This window comes from Canis aureus, chromosome 13 (genome assembly GCF_053574225.1).
Source record: "Canis aureus isolate CA01 chromosome 13, VMU_Caureus_v.1.0, whole genome shotgun sequence".
Taxonomy (NCBI): Eukaryota; Metazoa; Chordata; class Mammalia; order Carnivora; family Canidae; genus Canis; species Canis aureus.
Window position 1 is genome coordinate 29983494 of NC_135623.1, and position 21120 is coordinate 30004613.

Sequence of the window (21120 nt, forward strand, 5' to 3'; positions counted from 1 at the left end):
TTAAGGAAATTATATGATGTGGGGAAATTGAGATACGTAAAAATGAAGATTTATAAAATATAGACAATATCACTGGCTAAGTTTTCATTCATCATACATGATGTAGGAAAGATGGTAGGGTTCAAAGCCAATGGCCAAGAAAGAATTCTTGAGGCATTTTTGGTGCAAAGAGATGGTTTTATTAACACACAGGGACAGGACTCTTGGGCAAAAAGCTGCCCTGGGGTCATGAGGAGTGGCCCAGTATATACTTTCAAGCTGGCAAGGGGTTAGGGATAGCTGAAGCCTCCCAGGTATTTTGGAAACAAAGTTTCCAGGATCTTGAGGGGGCTAACTATTGTTAGGAAAAGATAATTTATTACTGTTTAGTAAAAACTCAGTCATGAGACCCTTTAGATGCATATTGGTGGGTCATATGCTTGGAGGATGATTGCCAACATGTATCTTGGGGTGTAGAGATAAAGAAGGTTTCTAACAGAATTTTTATATGTTAAAGTAGACTCAGGATCCTGGGGGTTGAGCTAAGATGGCCTTTTGGCCTTAGCAAAGTATTAACATCGAGGCAGCAGAGTTTCTAGAGGAAGGTCCCTCAGCCTGTTTCAAGGACTTATTAATATGCCTATGACTAAATGTCAATGGGCTGTAGGTAGTAAAGAAATTTGCTAATTTTTCTTCTGCCTTTGTTTCCCACATGAACACACACACACACACACACACACACACAGTTAAGGAGTTTAGGCAATCGGTGTATATTCTTATGGATATGACCATTGAGCAGGTCAAGTTAAAGGTGAGAAGGTAGAGATATATATAGATATATGTATATCTGAGATACTTGGATAGAATTAATATTTGAAATCAGGAATGATTTTGAGGTCATGATTTTCAAATAAATTGGCTCAAGAAAAAGCTTTATTTTAACAGATGAAGATGGAAAGACTATACAGTATCCTAACAAGTCCGTCTAGACTAAATAAAATCTCCAATAAAAGGCTCTTAATAGAAATGTAGAAGGGATTCTTTTTTGAGAGAAAGAGTCTAATTTTGACTTTATTAAATTATTCAGGTTTTAATATATTCTCTATATATTTTTAATTTGATATGGAACTTACTTTCATTTATTCTGAATTCTAATCTTAGGGAATGTTGTCTAGAGTTATTTTCGTATTATAGATATTAAAATGTGAATTCTATTCAAATGTTGGATCTTTAAAAATATAATAAAAGGAAACAAGGCTTATTTTTCTTTTCTTTCCTTCCCCCACCCTTTTCTTCTGTATATGTGCTGCCGAAGCGAGCACCCCCCCCCCCTTCTTTTGAAAGGCAGCTTGATAATAGCAGGAGGAGAAGGTTCTGTAATCAGTCAGAACTGGCCCTCTTTCTGATTCCACCGCTTGTAACCTGGGGCAAGCTACGTAATAAACTGAGCCTCAGCTCCATGAATATTAAATGATATTCAAAAAGCAGACAGTATGATATATGCATATACTTGGTATAATATAAACCTTTCCTAGATGAAATGCATTATAACTAGAAATCAGAATTCAGGAATAGATGCACTATCTTGGATTGATTACCTGTCTCCCGAATAATTTATTATGGGCCTCTTTTGCTTTGGATTTCTTGGTGAAGAAACATTGTGCTTTGAAGGATAAAGACATTTGTTTCTGCAAATTAATGAGAATTTTGGTTCAGTTCCAAAAACGTTTATTGAGAGCTTATGGTATGGCAAGCACTGTGCCAGGTATAGAAGACACAGAGATAAGTGGGATCCAAATTTGGCCTTGGGGAGCTTGCTGTGCAGTCTGGGGAAGAAGGAACATTTTGACTATTGTTAGGCACCTGAGGCCTGCCACAGTGGAGATTAACCCTGACTTCTTCAGCTCCCTCCGGGGATCCCTTTTGGCTACATCTCTGTATATCTTGAAGAATGACCAACAAGTTGTCAGGTAAAGGGAAGTGCCAGGTGTTACTTAGTGACAGATTCAGGCTTTGTGAGGCTTAAAACTCCAATCATTTGGGGTCCCTGTTAAGAAAAATACAATGAAATTACAAATATAATATTTGGCAAAAATGGATGTATTTAGAATGAGAAAAGAATCAATAAAAAAGTCAGGATTTGGGTCCCTTTTTTGCGGTCACATTTAAGCAGAGATGCTGACATATAAAATGTAGGGCAGCCCGGTGGCTCAGCGGTTTAGCGCTGCCTTCAACCCGGGATGTGATCCTGGAGACCCGGGATCGAGTCCTGCGTCGGGCCCCTTGCTTGGAGCCTGTTTCTCTCTCTGCCTGTGTCTCTGCCTCTCTCTTTCTGTGTCTCTCATGAATGAATAAATAAATGAAATCTTAAAAAAAAAAAATGTAATAAAGCTTCCTGATAGCAACAGGCTGACCCTCCCCACCTATGAAACACTATGACTCCAGCAACAACCAGCTGGTATACCAGCCGCGGAAAGGGCTGGGCCCCTAGGCTTGCATGTCATTGGTTCAAAGCAATTCTATCTGGATTCATGAACTCTTTGGAAAGTTTTTTTTTAAACAGCTCCTACTCATTGGCCTGAAGCATCCTAAACATGAAGTTCGGAACAGGTAAGTGAGATCTATGTGGAAGTGGTTAGGTCTACAATATTTACAAAGGGTTTATTGTCTTCAGGCCATTTATTCAATAGAGAACAGAATCATTAAAACATTTCTTTAAAAATGTTAAATTGTCAACCTGCGCCCAAAATATTGTGCTCAATTAGTATTGTTCAACTTTCTCAATGATGCTATTTTTCCATTGTAGCCCAAGGTGGTTGTTACAGCATCATTTGGTATTGAACCTGGAAGGAGAGTAGAATACATCCCACTTCTAGAAGAAGCACTGAAATTAGGACAGCATAAACCAGATAACGTTCTCATTTATAATCGTCCGAATATGGTAATCTGAATTTTGAATTTGGTTCTTGCTTATGATGATGTGCTAAGGATGATTCTAGTTTTGGCCACGTGAAAGAAACACTTGATTTATATAAACCACTAAAAATACTTCCTGAATGTCACCATTTTTGGAAAAAAAGAAGAGTAAGAATGATGTTTTCTGTCTTTATGAAAAAACTAGTTTAAAACTAAAAGATTGAAACACATATAATATGCAATGATAATGAATTGGATTCTATGCATAGTCTATTGTGGTGGTCTATATTAATTTAAATTATAATAATGATAGTACCAAACACTGTTTACCATATGATTTTTGATACTCTACTAATGAATAGTTTAAAAAATCTTCCTGATAACATTATGAGCCAGAGGATAGCATTATTCCTATGTTACATAAGAGGAATCCAATGAACAGAATTAAAACGACTTGCCCAGCTAGTAAACATCAGGGTCATGATCGGAACACACACACTCTGAGTATATGCTTGATCCCTCAGCTCTCCTGCCTTGTGGAGTGGTATGATTAATTTCATATAAAATTTGTCTTTTAAAAACTTTAGAGAAAGCATTTAGTCTGGAAATAAAACTATATTCATGAAAGCAAAATATAAATATTCTAAACAGAGAAATTATTTTGTGATCCATGAAGGAAGAAAAAGCAATATAAGACAACAATGAATACATTTTACAGTGCTTTTTCTAGTAAATTTGATCTAATGACCACCTTATTTTACATCTATGCAAGTGTCAGCTATTTATAGTGGAACCAGCTTAGGTTCCTAGCAGATTAAAATTTTTTGCAGAAGGAAAATTAAAAGACTGCAAAGAATTGTGTAATTTTATGGGACTCTTGAGAGGTTATCTGCAGAAAATGCTTAAATGACAAGATATAAGAATAGAAAGCATTAAAACTATGTCATTTTGATTACCACCTAGCAATTCCCATTACCACATTAAATTCCTGTGTAAAGTTTTAGTAGTCTGTGGTTCATGAACTGCTGCACTCAATGATTTTAATATTCTTACTGTTTCAAAGAATTTTGAGTTTCTTTCAGATGCCCTCAAGCATATTTTTTAAAAAAGCTTATTGCTTTTAAGTCAAGGAATACAAAGTCAGCAATAAAAGAGATTTTGGGTATGAGGAGGTTGGAGAAAAGGTAGGAACACATACACACACACACATATGAAGTATTTCTGTGAGTATGTGTGTAGCAATTGCACATATATAAACTCATGAATTTGTAAAGAATTTATGCTAGGCCCAAAGCTAAGTACTTTCCTATACTTCTTATTTAATTCTCACAAAGCAATGAAGTAGATGTTATTACTGGTCCCATTTTACAGATGAAGAAACTCAGCTATGGAGAGGTCATAGCCCAAGGTCACAGCTAATAAGTGGTTCCAGGATTTGAATGTTGATTCAGTGACTTTAACCAACAAGATATATGCTCTTTCTTTTACTTTATCAACACATTTGATATAGATATGCAAGTTTCCTCTTCATATTTTTTTTAATGCAAATCTCTTGTCTTTCCTCTTTATAGGCAGAGATCCCCTCCTCTGTCCCTCCTTCTCATAATGGCTCACTTCCTCTCATTTTCCTTTTTTCTTGAGACTCTTCCTTATATTTTGAGTTATCTTTATTTTAGATGAGGGCTTTGGATGCCCTTTATAGTAGGCCTGCTGTTTAGTTAGTAATTAAGCCCAGTGGACTGGCTTTGCTTTCAGTTTAAAGACACAAACTATGAGGCTCGGTGGTGTGTCTCATTAACCAGAATTACATTTTTGCCAAAGGAGGTAAAAACCTGGCTGCTACTCCTAAGCCTCAAGCAAACAACAACAGAATCAAAGGAATATCATATCAGTTAGCTCTGGTGCTCTACCAATATTGCCTTTAGGAATGATAACAGGACATGTCTATAGAAGTGAATGTATATATGTAAAAGCTATTGCTGATTTTTCCCTCTCTTCCTTTTGCCAAGTCTTCTTTACGTATGCCTGTAAAGGGTTTTCTTAGCCTGAAGAATAACCATTCATTCATGTCCTTTATTTCATTTGATCTGTGATATTTTTTTGTGATCATTCAATTGACAATTTTCATTATGCAGTGTGATAATTTTCTTATAAGCCTGTTATTGTAATGTTAAAGACTTGGTAATTTGAAATTAGTTGTGTTTATCTGATCCTTAAAAACAAGTGGAAATGTACAATTTGGTTACACTTAACTATTTTTATTTATCTCAGTGGCACATTCAGTATCTATCAGAGCAAGGGTGGAGAAGTCAATTGGGCCTTACACTTCACCTTCATGAAGTTCAATTTTGATTGTTACCTAAATGTGATTATTCACAGAGGCACTGTATTTATGATATTAGATTGAAGTGTTTTTTTGTAAATGTACTCACTTAAATATATGAACATTTTTACAACCCTGATTAATATGTTAAGGATTCTGAGAAATGGAAATGGCTTGGCTATTCTAAATCCCTCAGAGTCTCTGCACTTCACTCGGGGATCACCTTGATAAAATGAATGGTTACATATGCTCTGTAGGTGGTGGATCTTACTAATTTTCACTGAGGAATGTATAGCCTTGCCTCTGTGCCTGTACTAATAAATTCACCAAATATAAACTTCCTGATGTGTCATCTGGGGCTTAGTTAACATTTCAGAAAATAATCAGACATGTACTGAATCTTAATTCTACTTAAATAGCTGTCTCCTCATTAGAATAATTTTCCCATAAGCCACTTCCCTGCTCTTTATCTGTCTGGCTTGTTTTGTTGGCAGTATTTTAAATAAAGAGGTCTCATCTCTTCTAATTTGTCTCTGACTAACTCATGACTCTATTATCATAAAGTTTACAGCGCAGAGCTTGGTTCTAGGAACAAAAAGAAAATAAACATTTCTACTATATTAATCAGTGACTTTGATGGAGGAAAAATTGGATAGCATTTTAGATATGTCACATATGCTCATTAATTTTCAAAACTAATTTTTGTTTTTGGAAAAGCAAAAATTTATTTCTCCCCCACCCCTGAAAATGATATAATATTTTCTCATTTGGAAAGACAGACACAATATTAGTTCTAAATTGCCCTTGTATGAAGAAACATTTTAATGGGTGAGTTGACGTTTCATTGTGAAGACTTTAGCTCCAAAATAAAAGAAAAAAATTTAAAAAAATAGAAATTGGCTTATAATGTTAGTAGTGTATATATGTTTATGGAAAACATGAACCTCTGTTAGCTAAGTTCTGACTGTTGATGAAAACATGACTGCATCACATTGGATTTCTTAAGGATATCCTTTGATTTGAAAAAACATGTTCTTTTGTCAGTTCGTTTGAAGCCAATATCAAATTGTTGGACTTTTTAGGAATATTTTTAACTCGTGACCCTGAAATACATAGTCATAAATCTGATATTTAGTGCTGTCTAGGCCTAGATTTTCAGGCAGATGCTCAGACGAATATATATAGATTAAGTCAGTTTCCACTGTTCTGATTTAACCTCCTTTGTTCAGTGCATATTTTTGTATACTTCCTGTGTAGGAGACCGTTCCTTTGGTTCCAGGTCGTGACCTTGATTGGGATGAAGAGATGGCCAAAGCACAGTCACATGACTGTGTTCCTGTTCTTTCGGAACACCCGCTGTATATTCTTTACACATCCGGAACAACGGGGCTGCCCAAGGTACTTGCTCTCTGAGGGATAAGTATCTGTACCAGCAGATTTTTTTGTGCCCTGAGAATGTTTAATTATTGAGTAAAAATGCAGATTGTACCTAGAGATTTAGACTTGGGTAGTTTATATCTTAAAGGAATGTTGTGTTTAAATCCTGAAAAATATTAATCATATTTCATGTCAGATGCTTTCCCTCGATTTCTTTCAAAATCTTCACATACATCAGCAAGTTGCAATTGCTCTAGTAAGCCATTAAGATGAATGGATATTGGTTTAATCAAATTTTAATGATTAAAACATCAGTTGGTTTAATAAAATTCTACAAAACTGTTTTAAATGAAATATTTTTATTCTCTAAACCGATATATAACTTTTGTGGAGTATGGAATTGATTTTTGATCTAAGGGAATTTGATTCTTTATTATAAACGCAAGTTTGAGAATTGATGTAGACGGTTTGAACAATGGGCAGTGTATCCAGAGTATTGAACTATGTGATTTGCAGCACTGAAGACACTCAAGGATTTTTAAATCTGCTACCATGAAAGGTGTCTTCACAAAACAAAGTTAGAAGCATCAGTATGTTGAAGGTGTCAGATAACAAATAAATACCACTTTTGTCTGTGTCTTTAAATAATACTGTTTCTTGGGATCCCTGGGTGGCGCAGCGGTTTGGCGCCTGCCTTTGGCCCAGGGCGCGATCCTGGAGACCCGGGATCGAGTCCCACGTCGGGCTCCCGGTGCATGGAGCCTGCTTCTCCCTCTGCCTCTCTCTCTCTCTCTCTCTCTCTGTGTGTGTGACTATCATAAATAAATAAAGAAAAAATATTTAAAAAAAAATAATAATACTGTTTCTTCATACAACTTCACAAAGGCTTATAGTGTCATTTTCCTATTCATTTTTATTAAGGAGTTCAACATTCACTGAATCATAAAATTTTACTAGGGGAAGGGACTTTCACGATCACTTGCATCCCATGAGAGCAGTGGCCTCTTTATTAATATTAGATTTCTGTAGCATCAGAGTTCTGAGATATAATTTGTCATATTTTTAAAATAGTGGTTCCACTTGATTAGTCTTAAAAAAAGAAAAATTAGGATGTCCCATATAAAACGCATTTGCCTGTATAAAATGAAACATTTGATAAGGAATGTATTCTCTCCGAGGACAGAGACCATGCTTTATTACATTTTAGTCTACAATCGTGCTTGGTATGTAGCTTGGTACTTAATAAATTTTTGTTGAGTGAATAAAATAAATAAATAAATGCATATAGATAAATATATTTGTGTCATTGTAGAATCATGTCTTAGGATTTCTTTAACAACTCTGGTCATCTGAAAAATATTCCTTCATTTTGATGACTATGTCTTGTTCAAGCAGTCCAAATGATCTTTTGGACCCAAATCATAACCCCCTACCTTTTGCAGTTTTGCATTATACATCAGTCACATAGAGTCTAACTGAATGTTTGGCTATAAAATAAAAGGGGATTCAGAAAATTATAATCTCATAGAAAAGTATGAACATGAGAGAGGAAACTCCTGACCCTGAAAACAAACCTAACCAAATAAAAAAGAACCCTTCAAAAATCACTTTAGCTCCTATAAGCCTGAAGGATTCTTATAAAAACATTTGTGCCACTTCAGGATTTTAAATTACCCTGAATTTCACTGTGGCCTGGATGGAGATCTTTACAACAGGAACAGAAGAGCTTGTCAGTGACTCAAAACTGACTCAGCCTATGTGGTAGAAATGACAGTAACATATAGGGCATCAAATCTGAAAAGTGGTGGTTCCAAATAAGGAGGCTTGCTTTTTCCAGGTTTTGTCTGGGTCAAGAACTTCTCTTTTGGAGTCCTACATGCCCAAACTGAAGATCATTTGAAGATTCATTCATTCTCATTTTCTTCCTAATGTACCATCTTGAAGATAATCTGTTTCAGTAGATTGGAGAAGGCTTTCATTGTGTGGAGATCTCTGTGTTGAATTCAGCTCCATTCAATATATGTGTATTGACTGTTCATTCTGTGCTAAAAGATATGAGTGAACCACAGTCCCTTCAGTCTAGTGGGTTGAAGTATATATGAATGCAGACTGGATGGAGGTTTTTTGTTCTGTGTGTGTGTGTGTGTGTGTCTCCAGCTGGCCAAAACACTGATCTCAGAAGGACAGAGGGGAATGAGAAGATGAGGCCTCGCCGGAAGACAGGCACTCAACACTTGAGACGTTGTGACCAAGCTCAGTGGACAAAGGCATCTGGATGTTAGCGCCTCCTCTGGCCTGTCAAGATCAAGGTCCGTCTTTGGTGCTCAGAGGCCAGTCCTGAGTCAGTCTTGCTCTCTGAATTGTTCCTTTGGTCTTTATTTTTTGCACAGGAACATCTCCCTGATAGGGAGGCTGTGTTATTGTTCCGTACCCAGGAGACAACACCCTCTCTTTTTCTCTCTCTCTTGGAAAAGATGACATTGGTCTCTTACAGTCATTAAGTTCCACAGATATCACTGAGCACCCATATATGTGTCTGGCTCTCTTTTTAGAAGTTTATATTCTATAGCCAGGACACAGACATTAAACAAAAAGCTATGTAATGTATGAAAAGTGTTATGAGGAGAAATAAAGGGTAATGGGACCAAATAGTGGGAAGAATGGGAGAGCTGTTCCACCAAAGGATGGTCAAAGAAAGCTCTTATAAGATGACATATGAAGGATGAATAAAAGTTCTTCATAGAGTGGCATCACAGAGAGGAGGGCATATAGGCAGAAAGGGTTAGCATAAGCAAGGGAAGGAGTGTGCAAGGAAGTTTCCAGGATGGCTAGTGCATATGGTACAAGTGCAGAGGAGAAATGACTAGATATATAGGCAGGAGCCAGACTCAAAATTTAGCCAAGAAGTTTAGGTTATATTCTGTATATAAGGGATGGGGAACACTAATGCTACTTAAGCGAGAGAGAAGAATATGAAGGAAGGTAAACCCTAGCAACATTTTGGTGTGAAGATAGACAAGTACATACAATGGAGGCAAGGAGATTCATTTTCAGGCTTTTAGGACTTCATTTGGGAGAGCATCTAATTAACAGAAATCAGAATTCGTTCAAAGATAAGAGTGAGGCAGAGGAGGGGTCCAAGATTTGAAACTGAGAGCACAGGAGAATGATGGTTTTGGATATTTACTAAACACAGGGGGTGGGTTGGGGCAGGAGAAACTCGGAATTTTGGAACATATTGAGTGTGACGCATCTCTGGGCCATTAACGTGGAGACGCCTAGCCAGAAGTTGGAGGTGAAGGTCTGGGTCTCAGAAGTGCATGTGGGTTGGGAGATAGACCTTGAGACCCTTTGTGGGTCCTCAGTACAGAGCTCTGGTGTTTAAGCATGGGAGTGAGTAGGTTTTGCAAAGTAGGGCATGTAGAAGGGCAAGAAAAAGTAGTCGTGTCTCAAGGTCCCTCAGGACTACTTCCTTCATCCCGTCACTTTGGAATTTCAGTTGAATCAAAATTATACATTGTCAGCAAACCTTTATGCCATTTATTTTATTCTGTCTTATGCCTACTAGTTTTTGTTTACTTATCTGCATAACATTGCACGTTCTCAGAGGTCCTAGAATATATTTCAGACGTCTTTGGCTGCAGTATGTCACTGTCCTAAAAATTGGGCCATGGTAAATCCTCAGAAGATTCTTTAAATGATCTTTTGCTTCTCCAGTTAGTTCCCGGATTCCTCTTTATTCATAAGATTCTCATTTCACTTTTGGCAGGTACAATCAGGATTAATGGGATCTGAAATTGTAATATTTGGATTCCCAGAATAGAAGTACAGGAAAGATGAGCACACATACATTTATGAAGCATTTAAATATAAATTTCATGTCATCCTATAATTTGTTCTCTCAATCTTTGATCTTCATGAAGAAAAATAATGTTGTGAGCCCATAAAAATAATTCTGCTTAAAAATACTCATTTCTCATAGGCACATATAAGACACACGTAAGGCAATCTGTTCTTTGGTTAGAAGTTGCAGATATATTTAGGGCATATTTGCATCTCTGCGTCTGCCAGCCCTGGATTTGTCAGGTCGCTGTGTGATAGGTTAATCTGTCAGCTGCTGTAAATATTCCTGCAACCACACTGAGCTGCTTTGCATACATTTCTGCAGTGTTGTGGGCTTCTATCCTGGTTAGTTTGGGTGCTTGTATTCAGGATACTTCAAAGAATCCCTCATCTGGATGGGGTGTCGTTTTTGCAAGGGGGAGATTTAGTGATGTATCTTCTTCCACCTTGATATCACGAAGGGACAGTGATAATCACACACACACACACACACACACACACACAAACACACACAAGAAGCTAACAAACAAAAAAAGCCAGCCCAGTGCCAAAGCAGAAAAGGAGGGTAGGATAAAGAGGGAAAGAAAGCAAAGTATTGAAAGGAAACCATGAGAGGATATCATGTTAAGTGAAAGAAGTCAGAGAAAGACAAATACCATATGAACTCACTTATATATGAAATTGAAAAAAATGAAACAAAACAGAAACAGACCTCTGGATACAGAGGACAATCTGATGGTTGCCAGAGGAGAGGGGCTGATGAGATGGCAAAATAGAGGAAGGGGGAAAAGAGGTAACTGTCTTCCAGTTAAGAAATAAATAAGACACGGGGATAATGTGTGCAAACTATAAGGAATAGAGTTAATCATATGTAACATATGGTGATGGACAGTAGCTGGATTGGTCATGGTGATCACTTCCCAATGTACATAAATATTGAATCACTATGTTGTATCTGAAACTGACATAATATTGTATGTCAAGCACACTTGAAGAAAAGAAAGAAAAAAAAGAAGCAAATGAACAAAAAAAAAAAAAGAAAAAGAAAAAGAAAGAAAGGCATGATGAGAAAGTGGTGGGCCTTTGGTCCTGATGCACATTAACACAATTTATGTCACTTCTACTCCTACATATGTTAGGTGACATTCATATTTCTTACCCTAGAGCAAAAAATAGGAGAAAGTCAAATAAAAAAGCAGTGAACTTTTTTTTTTTTTAATCTGTGGTACAATTCTTGCAGTTAAAATGCTGAACTTGCTATACTTTTGCCTCTTATCTCACAGTTGTTCAGATCAATAAAAAATTATATTGCTGCTAAAGTACCATCTGTAGAGGCAGCTTCAGAGTTATCCGAAAGCCTGTAGCAAGAGATTTTATGTTTGATGCTCTATCCCAAATGGAACCATTCCATTTCAACTAATATGATTCACTAGGTTCTATAAGTTTCAAAGCTTTCTCCCAACATAGAAGACTACTCAAAAAAAAAAAAAAAAAAAAGGAATTGTATTTTTCTTACATGTACATTATTCACTCAACTGTTCACAGTATTGAATCAGTCAACAAATGTATTACATGCCTGTTCCATGGCAGTTACCGTGCTGGAGATGAAGAGGCATTCTCAGTGTGTGTGTGTGGGGGGGTGGGCGGGGCGGGGCAGGGACACAGCCCTAGGTCAGGCTGGTTACTCCAAAGACGTTTGCTGGCCCAGGAGCCAAGGAAGAAACAGGAAAGACACTTAACACAAACTGTGGGGTTGGAGATGGCTTTGAGATGACGTGGTATTTTCATGATGTCTTTGAGTACTTGTGTGATGAAGTAGGAGCTAACGGGGATCAGGGAAGAGGTGGGAGCGGTGGTTCATTCTAGAAAGAAGAGATATCATCTGTAAAGCCATTATAAGGACAAGATTATTGTTGATCTGTTGGATTTTTTTTTTTTTTAAGTAATCAGAACTGTATCTTTTATTTCTTGACTCACGGACCCCAGCCATGGGGGTGATGGATTTCTTTTAGTTAGGTAAAATATTTATTTACCCTTTCTTCTTTTGTTCTTCACCTCAACTTTTCAGGCCAAATTATAACACGTGTGCACACACACGTAAGCATCTATATTTACACATGCATGCGTGAATAAATACATACCTCATGGATGGAAATATGCATATTATGTTTTGTACAAGCACGGTGCAGAGTCGGATGACAGAGGAGCTCAACTTAGTATGACGTTCTCTGGAGTACTCCACACTTCCCTTCCCTGAGTATTGTGAGATCTGCTTTCCAGATTTTTATAGATCCACTAAAAAAGAAAAAACTTTTGGGATGAAGAATCCCAAACTCTTAATCTAACCATACTCAGTCTTTCATCTTCTTCTGATAAAACCCATATTGTTCTGTATTTTTCTTACATTGTGGCAACGAACACTGCATACCGCACTCGGTGCTGACATGTCTTATGTTTTCATATTTTATGTCTTAATAGCCCCATTTATGAAATTTTGTGGTTTTCCTTGTTTTCAAAGGCAGCTCATTAAGCTGGAAGTCATAAAGAACCATCTGGGATGATTTTGTGGTCCCGTTCGTGGGTGACTAATAACCAGCCTTTAACTTTACCTGTGTGGATTGAAGTTCTTAAATGCCCATATACATTAAAAATGTGTTGTTGTTTCGTATTAAAGAGCAAAACATTGTCTTCTCTTGCATTTTTGAGCTAGAATTCACTTTCGTGTCTTTATTTGGAGTATAGAGTGTTACTCCCACCCAGAAAATTTTCAAGTTCCCCAGAAGACTTTAAAGTGTTATAGCTAATGCTCCAAAAACCAGAACAGTATATTGGCAGGTTGCAGGGCTTTTCTTTTTTCTTTTCTTTCCTTTCTTTCTTTTTTTTTTTTTTTTTTACAGGGCTTTTCTGACAATGTATTAGTACATCCAGTGTTTTTACTTTTAAGGTAGTTGGAGTATTAAGTACATAAGGAAAGTAATAACAGACATTCAAAAGAGTAAAATGCAGCATGCTTGGACTTTAGGGGTAAGCACTGATATTAAATGTTTTTACCTTATACTTAAGATTTCAAATATGTTTTATTTTTTTTTAATTTTTTTTACATTTTTATTTATTTATGATAGTCACACACAGAGAGAGAGAGAGAGAGAGAGAGGCAGAGGGAGAAGCAGGCTCCATGCACCGGGAGCCCGACGTGGGATTCGATCCCGGGTCTCCAGGATCGCGCCCTGGGCCAAAGGCAGACACCAAACCGCTGCGCCACCCAGGGATCCCTCAAATATGTTTTATTTATTTATTTATTTTTTCTTTTTTTTTTTTTTTTTTAATTTATTTATGATAGTCACAGAGAGAGAGAGAGAGAGGCAGAGACACAGGCAGAGGGAGAAGCAGGCTCCATGCACCGGGAGCCCGACGTGGGATTCGATCCCGGGTCTCCAGGATCGCGCCCTGGGCCAAAGGCAGGCGCCAAAACGCTGCGCCACCCAGGGACCCCCCCCTCAAATATGTTTTAAAAGAGTTTTTAGTTTCAGATTTATTTGGACTATTAGAGTATAATGATTTCGTTTTTGAGAATTGTTTATGTGTTTTCAGAGGCTGAACAAAGTTTCTCTTTCGCTTTTTAATTATCGTTACTTGGAAAATATGATTATGAATAAGAAACCAAAAAAATACTTTATCGTCTTATTTTTTAGTCACATATTAATATTATAACAAAGAAATTATCTTTGTAAACCTAATCTTTCAATTTTTATTTTACTTAAAACTTTTTATGAAAGATCTACATGAAGAACATGAAATTATGCAGTTTTTTTCTCTACACCATATCAAATACACAGAAAATTGAAAACTATTACCCAAATATTTTAGAGAAAAAGACTAAATTTCAGATCTATTATCTAGATTAATGAATGGTAAAATGTTACTTTATAGAAATTTTTATACTCATCGATAAAAAATAAAAATTGTTATCAAAGACCAATGAAAAACAAACATCACAGCTTTTCTCTCTCCAGTAGCTCCATTTCAGTTGTTTTTAATGAGAACTTTTTATGGAAACCTTTAATTGCTTTAACAGTTTCTGTCTTTTGAATGATATCAGCACAAGGGAAAATAAAAAGCAATGATTGCTAGAACTAAGGAAATAATTTTGTTAATAAGATACTAAATTAAATTAAAAATACCGTATAATTTTAAATATTTTTTCATTCATGATCTCATTTTTAAGTCCCACTTTTTTTGCCCAAATGGACTTAAGCCTCCACCATTTTATGGGGAACACAGCATTGGTTAATATCCTTTAAAGAAGGGTAAAGGATAAAGTCCACTTGAGAGGTAAAAAGAAATTTAATCGCTTATTCCTTTCAATAATATTTTTAGTTTTACAAATGAATTACTACTCATTTATGTTTTTTCTAGCCTTTTCTTCCTTTTTATCATTCCTAGTTGACTCATCTTCTCTTCTGTACCATATAATCTAAAAATTTACCCTTCTATCCTAGTTAGTTTGGGTGCTTGTATTCAGGATACTTCAAACAATCCCTCATCTGGATGGGGTGTCTTTTTGCAAGGGGGAGATTTAGTGACGTTGCAAATTGCAATGATTAATATCAAATTCCTCAAAGTATTGAATCATAAGAAAAGATCTCAAAAAAACAAACTAATGAGTGAGTGAAGTTCAAGAAAAATAGTACAGAATATAAGAGGAAAGAGCTGCTCAGTTTACATGGGAGAAATGCACGTGTGAAATCTTCTGGCAGGGGGCTAAGGATTTCTAATACTCCGATGATGATCCAGAGAGCCAGCTGCATGCTAACCATGTCATGCATCGCAGAGAGTAGCTGTCAAATGCCAACGAAGCTGCATGTGACATTTGCCAAGGGGCCAGGTGTTTCTGCTGGGATATAAAGTGTGTTCCACAGCTTGATACCTATGTTTTATTAGTGGTACCTAAGGAGAACAGCTACTTTAGTCACTAATGGAAAGTCGGTATGTTTTTCATTTCTCTGATTCACGCATGTACGTTAAAGCTGGTGAGTTATGCCGAAAGGTTCCAACTAGTAGTACATTTATTAATTAGGGCCCTGTTTACCTTTAGGTAAAATAATTATTTTCTGCATAAAGTAATAATAGTTGCTGTACTAGAAGATGCTTCCAAATGCATGTGAATGAAATATAGCTTGTTTTTAAGCAAGCATTCACTTGATCATTTTGAATATTCACGCAGTTAAGCCTTTTTAAGTCACTGATGATTAATGTTTATAGTGAAGCAATAAATGCAATTATTAAATTTATCATCAGCTTTTATTTATGGTGACTCTTGTGCCAGTTTTCAAATATTAATCTTGTATTAGAGTTGAATATGTTCAATATTGTGGATAGCTGCTAGAAACTGGTTCGTGAAAGCTGTAATACTGTGATGTAGCAATCCCTACTTTTGCCCCAAATGTAATATAAGGCAAATCTGTCAGCCTTAGATCCAACCCAGGAGGATTTCTTTGTCAGAATTCCAGAATTCATCATGAAAGAATCATTTAGCTCTCATACTATGACAGCAGGAACCCCAGTATAGCATTGTAATGAGGCTCCGGTTAGAATATGACTTTGTTTCCTCTAAGCATCCTACTGTTATTTAATAATATCAAGGAATAGCCATCCTTATATTATGCTCTATTTGAAGAACACAATTACGTTTGACTTTGCACTTAATTTTGAGAGTTCCCATTGTGTTCTGGAAAAAGTGTCTGCAAATGTAATGTTGTTAATTTATGCCACCCCTGGAAAAAGAAATGTCATTGCATGTGATTCTATGAGGTCATGAGTTTTCTTTAGAAAGTCAAGAATGGTCTGTGAGAATGGACTCTACAAGTGAGATGATCTAGACAAAATTTTCTCTGTTTATTATTGGGGGAGCCAAATAAATATTGATGTGAATACAATTATATGAAAGCCAAAGTCATATGTAGTTTATAGAATATAAAATACTTAAAACAGGAACTTTTAAAGATGGATAGTATGAAGGCAAAGAATCTCTTCACACATTGGTTATTGATGTTAACTTCATGTTTTCTTTCCTTTAGGGTGTTGTTAGACCCACTGGGGGATACGCTGTAATGCTAAACTGGACAATGTCTTCGATCTATGGACTTAAACCTGGAGAGGTAATCGTGGTTTTAAATTCATGATACTTGACATTTCCCTGATGAACGTTTATGTAGTTTACTATCTTCTTATTTTTTAGGTGTGGTGGGCAGCCTCTGATTTAGGCTGGGTTGTTGGGCATTCCTATATCTGTTATGGACCTCTTCTACATGGGAACACAACAGTTCTATATGAGGTAATTGAATGAAATTAATACCACCTAAAGAGATCTATATCTATTTTTATATATTATGAAATTTTTTTATGTTGTGAAATTAATACCACCACCTAAAGAAATCTATCATCTATATCTCTATCTATCTATCTATCTATCTATCTTTTATTTTATTTTATTTTTTAATGAAAATTTTAAAGGAGTAGTTTCCAAGAGGGAACAGAAAAAATTTGGATTAGAGGCAGAGACATTTTCATATCTTCTTCCAGTTAAAGATATGATTTCAAAGAGAAAGGAAATACAGAAAAATAATAGCCAGCTAATTAAATTGTGCTGAACAAAGCCGGTAAATATTATTTTACGAAAAACATATACTAATGAACTTGTTGTCTATTCCTTTTTTTTTTTTTTAAGATTTTATTTATTTATTCATAGAGACACAGAGAGAGAGGCAGAGGGACAGGCAGAGGGAGAAGCAGGCTCCATGCAGAGACCCTGACGTGGGACTCGATCCATGGTCTCCGGGATCACGCCCTGGGCTGCAGGCGGCGCTAAACCGCTGCACCACCGGGGCTGCCCTTGTTGTCTATTCCTAAAGGATTTCTAGAAAGTATTGTCCCAAAGTTATTGCAATAGAATAAAAAAAAAATTAAATGATCATTCCCAGGGCACCTTGGTGACTCAGTTGGTTAAGTGTCTGCCTTTTGTTCAAGTCATGATCACAGGGTCCTGGGATCCAGTTTTGCATCGGGGGATCCCTAACCAGCAGAGAGCCTGCTTCTACCTCTCCCTTGGCCCCTCCCCTGGCTTGTGCTCTCTCTCTCTCTCTCTCTCTTTCTCTCTCTCGGAAAAATAGAATTCTTAAAAAAAAAAATCATTCCCTTTGAAGTAAAAATAAATCTCCACACTGAATACCTCTAGTGAATGGTAGTATTAGTACATAAATGTAACGGAGCTGCAGCTGCCCTATAAGTATTAAGCTGCCTTTTATTGTTGAACAACATACAGTTCTTGTGCATTTACCATTGGCCTTTTATTATTTCTTGGGTTTATTTGAAGCATGATTTGAACACCATGAAAGGGACTCAAGTGTTTGTCTTTATCCTGGAATGATGTGCTCAAGAAGGGTGTAGATGCTTTACGGGATATTTTTATGTAAAAGATTAAATATAATAGGTACATTCGAAAACCTTTTATCTGCACCCTGGTTTCTTTTGTATGATGGATAAGCATCCTCCATTCCTTCTGATAGCAAAACAAAGCTTTTTAGACCTTTGCCCACTTCTAGCTATCCCATCTTAACTTTCTTCTCCACTAAACTCCTTGAAAAAAGTTCCAAACCTACACTGTGTGGATTTCATATTCTTTTAGAAGCTCTTTATCCCATGATGGTGCAATTTCTGTACACATCACTTCCTAGAATCTACCACAGCAGAGGTCAACAGTGACTTCATACGTGACCAAATCAAAGGATCTTCAATCTGATTTTCTTTTCACTCTCTCTGTGCATCAACCTTGCTGTTTCCTGCAGGTAATTACTTGTTTCCTGCAAGTAATTCTCTCTCCTCCTGAACTCCACACCCTTTTGCTATTGTTCTGGCTGTTTCTTCTGCCTAGCGTGACTTTCCCTTTGTCCTTCCTTACCTGGTTAATTCCTCCTATGCTTGAAGACTCTGCTTAGATGTTCTTATCTTTTCAGTTTCCTCTTAACAGCCTTTGGTTTTGTTTAGTGTCCCTTTCCATGGTTCCATTGCCCCCGCGGATATGTCTATCACTGATCACTGAGCTGAGCACACTGTCTTGATACTATCTGTTTATATCTAGTAGAGTGTGAGATCCTCAAAATCCAGTCTTCCAGCACAATGCATAGCACACACTAAACACTCAGCAAATGCTCAGGGAACTAAATTGACCTCTACTCCTCTGTTCTCCTATCTCTCAGACAGCTTGTCCTCCTTCCCTCTCTTGGTTTCTCTTACTTTGATCCTAAACATTGAGGTTTATAAGAGTCTTATTCTTAGCCTTTTCTTCTGCTTATATTTTGGGGATAAACCTCATGCAGTTGGATTTGGGTTGTGCTAATTAAACTGAGGCTTCTAACTACTCCTATGTATATATCAGATCTTCCTGCTGAGCACCAATTTATGGTTAGACCAACTTTGGATGGTGCATACACATCTTATGCTCAAGATGACATGAACTGATCTCACCTCTCCATTCTTCCTTGCAAAACTCATTTCTCTCCATGTACTCTGTAGTTTTGTTAATTTTACCTGAATCTACCCAGTCATCCAAACTAAGAATCAAGGAGTGATTCTAATGTCATGATCTTTACATATCACACCCCATCAGCCATTACATTTTGCTGAGTCTATATTTTAGTACCTGTCAAAAGTGTCCTTCTCTCCCATACCTCCTGCCATATATTCAAAGCTGATATCCAGCTGGCATGCATAAGTATGTTGTTGGCTGGTGTGTATTCTGTGTTTGACTTCTGATCTGATTTGTGCCTATTCTCTCCAGCTGTATATTTCAGACTATCATCAGATAACCAATCTAGAGCATGTTCTAACAGGTGCTTCTGCTTTAAATGTCCTTCCAGATGACCTCTACCCTACCTCCAATTTCTGAGCTCTCCCCATTTATAGTTATCATTCTAAAATGTAAAAAGCCAACATAGAACTTTGTTGCTTAGAATTCTTCAAAGGGTTGAGTTCTGCTTTTGTGAAGATGAAGATGACATACTTTTCTCTATTCCTCCCTCTAAATACAACTAAAAGTCATAAGGATGTCTACAACAAACATTAAAAGACTGAAAGGTGGGCAGAAGAAGGGAAACTGGCTTTAGGGACCTTGAGACCCAAGGAACAACATGGTGATAAGACCCTGGGTTTTATTTTTCTTACATTCTAGATTTGCTGCTGAAAAAAGCTGGCAACTCAGAAATGCCAATGATAACAACAACAACAACAAAAACTAAATTAAAAAAAAACTAAAACTAAAAAAAGAAAAAGAAGCATGATCTCTTAAGCCAAAGGAGTATGAAAGTGACAGCCTAAATAAAACATAAAACTTTAGATGGCTCTATGCTAGGCAAACACCATAGAAAAATCCACGCTGTCTCTTCCCACCCAACAGCAAAAGCTGAGTTTATACTTCCACATTTATCAGGTGGTAAATAGGAGCTGTAACCCACCATCATCCCATAGGGATGTCAGAGAAATTCAACTAGGGAGCCAAGACTTTTATCCCTGCTCAGTAGTAATGAGGACTCCACAAACTTGCAGTGACAGTGAAAACCAAAGGAGTCTGGACTTATACCTCCTCCCATCAGTAATGAGGTACTCTTCTCACTTTTGATTGGGATGGTGTCAGAGGAAGGCATGCTGGAGGCAGTAACAGGGCACTCTTACCTTCCAGCCAGGGAGTTATCAGTGGAAGCCCACTGTTGGAAGTGGAACTCACCCAGCATCAATGAGAAGCATTCTTCAGTTTGGTTATCAGTGGAAGCCAAATGAAGAATCTGGATTTCTAGCCCCTCCTGTCCCTTTCTTGATGGAGTGAAATTAAAGTTAAGCATCTGTAACAAAAGACATCAATATGAGCCAGTCTCAGAATATAATACACACAATATCCAAGCTTTGATGAAAAAAAAAACAATCACTCCTCATATCAAGAACTAGAATGATATCAAGATACCTGAAAAAAAATTGATGGAGATGTTAGAATTATCTGACAAAGATTTTAAAGGAGTCATGATAAATGTGCTTCCATAAGTGATTATGAACATTCTTGAAAGAAATGGAAAAATAGAAAGTCACAATGAAGGTATAGAAGTTGTAAAGGAAAACCATGTGGAAATCTTAGAACTGAAAATTACAGTAGCCAAAATAAAAACTCAATGGGGATATGGATAAAATAGGTGAAGGAGATTAAGAGGTACAAACTTTCAGTTATCAAATAAGTCACAGTAGATGAAAAGTACAGCATAAGGAATATAATCAATAATTATATAATAATGTATGGTGACAGATGGTAAGGACACTTCTCATGGTGAGGATCATATAATGTGTGAACTCATCAGATCACTGTGTTGTACACCTGAAACTAGTATAATATTGTAGGTCAACCATAATTCAATAATAAATTTTAAAAAGAAAGCTCAATGGATGGGCTCCATAATGGAAAGGGCAGAGGAAAGAATCAGTGAACTAGAAAAAGGAACAATAGAAATTACCCAATCTAAACAAGAGAAATAAAATAGACTGAAAAAAAAAAATGAGCAGAGCCTCAGGGAAATGTGGAATAATAACAAGATCTAGCATTTTTGACATCAGTGTCATGAAAAGAGAGGAGGAAGTTGGGGGGC

General features: G+C 36.7%; 1 protein-coding gene and 1 long non-coding RNA gene across 2 annotated transcripts in view; one reads left to right on the plus strand and one right to left on the minus strand.

Annotated features, from left to right (window-relative positions):
- ACSS3 (acyl-CoA synthetase short chain family member 3) overlaps positions 1 to 21120 on the plus strand; it is a 142772-nt gene that overhangs the window by 47794 nt on the left and 73858 nt on the right. Inside the window, exons 4-7 of the mRNA XM_077845657.1 lie at positions 2786 to 2920; positions 6476 to 6616; positions 16516 to 16596; positions 16677 to 16772. Coding sequence (XP_077701783.1) covers positions 2786 to 2920; positions 6476 to 6616; positions 16516 to 16596; positions 16677 to 16772 — 453 coding nt within the window. The remainder of the gene's footprint in view (positions 1 to 2785; positions 2921 to 6475; positions 6617 to 16515; positions 16597 to 16676; positions 16773 to 21120) is intronic.
- LOC144282251 (uncharacterized) lies at positions 1705 to 20373 on the minus strand. Its single transcript, XR_013350590.1, has 3 exons — positions 20217 to 20373; positions 12580 to 12733; positions 1705 to 2026 (listed from the first exon to the last, which is right to left on the minus strand). It is a non-coding gene; the product is annotated as an uncharacterized LOC144282251 (long non-coding RNA).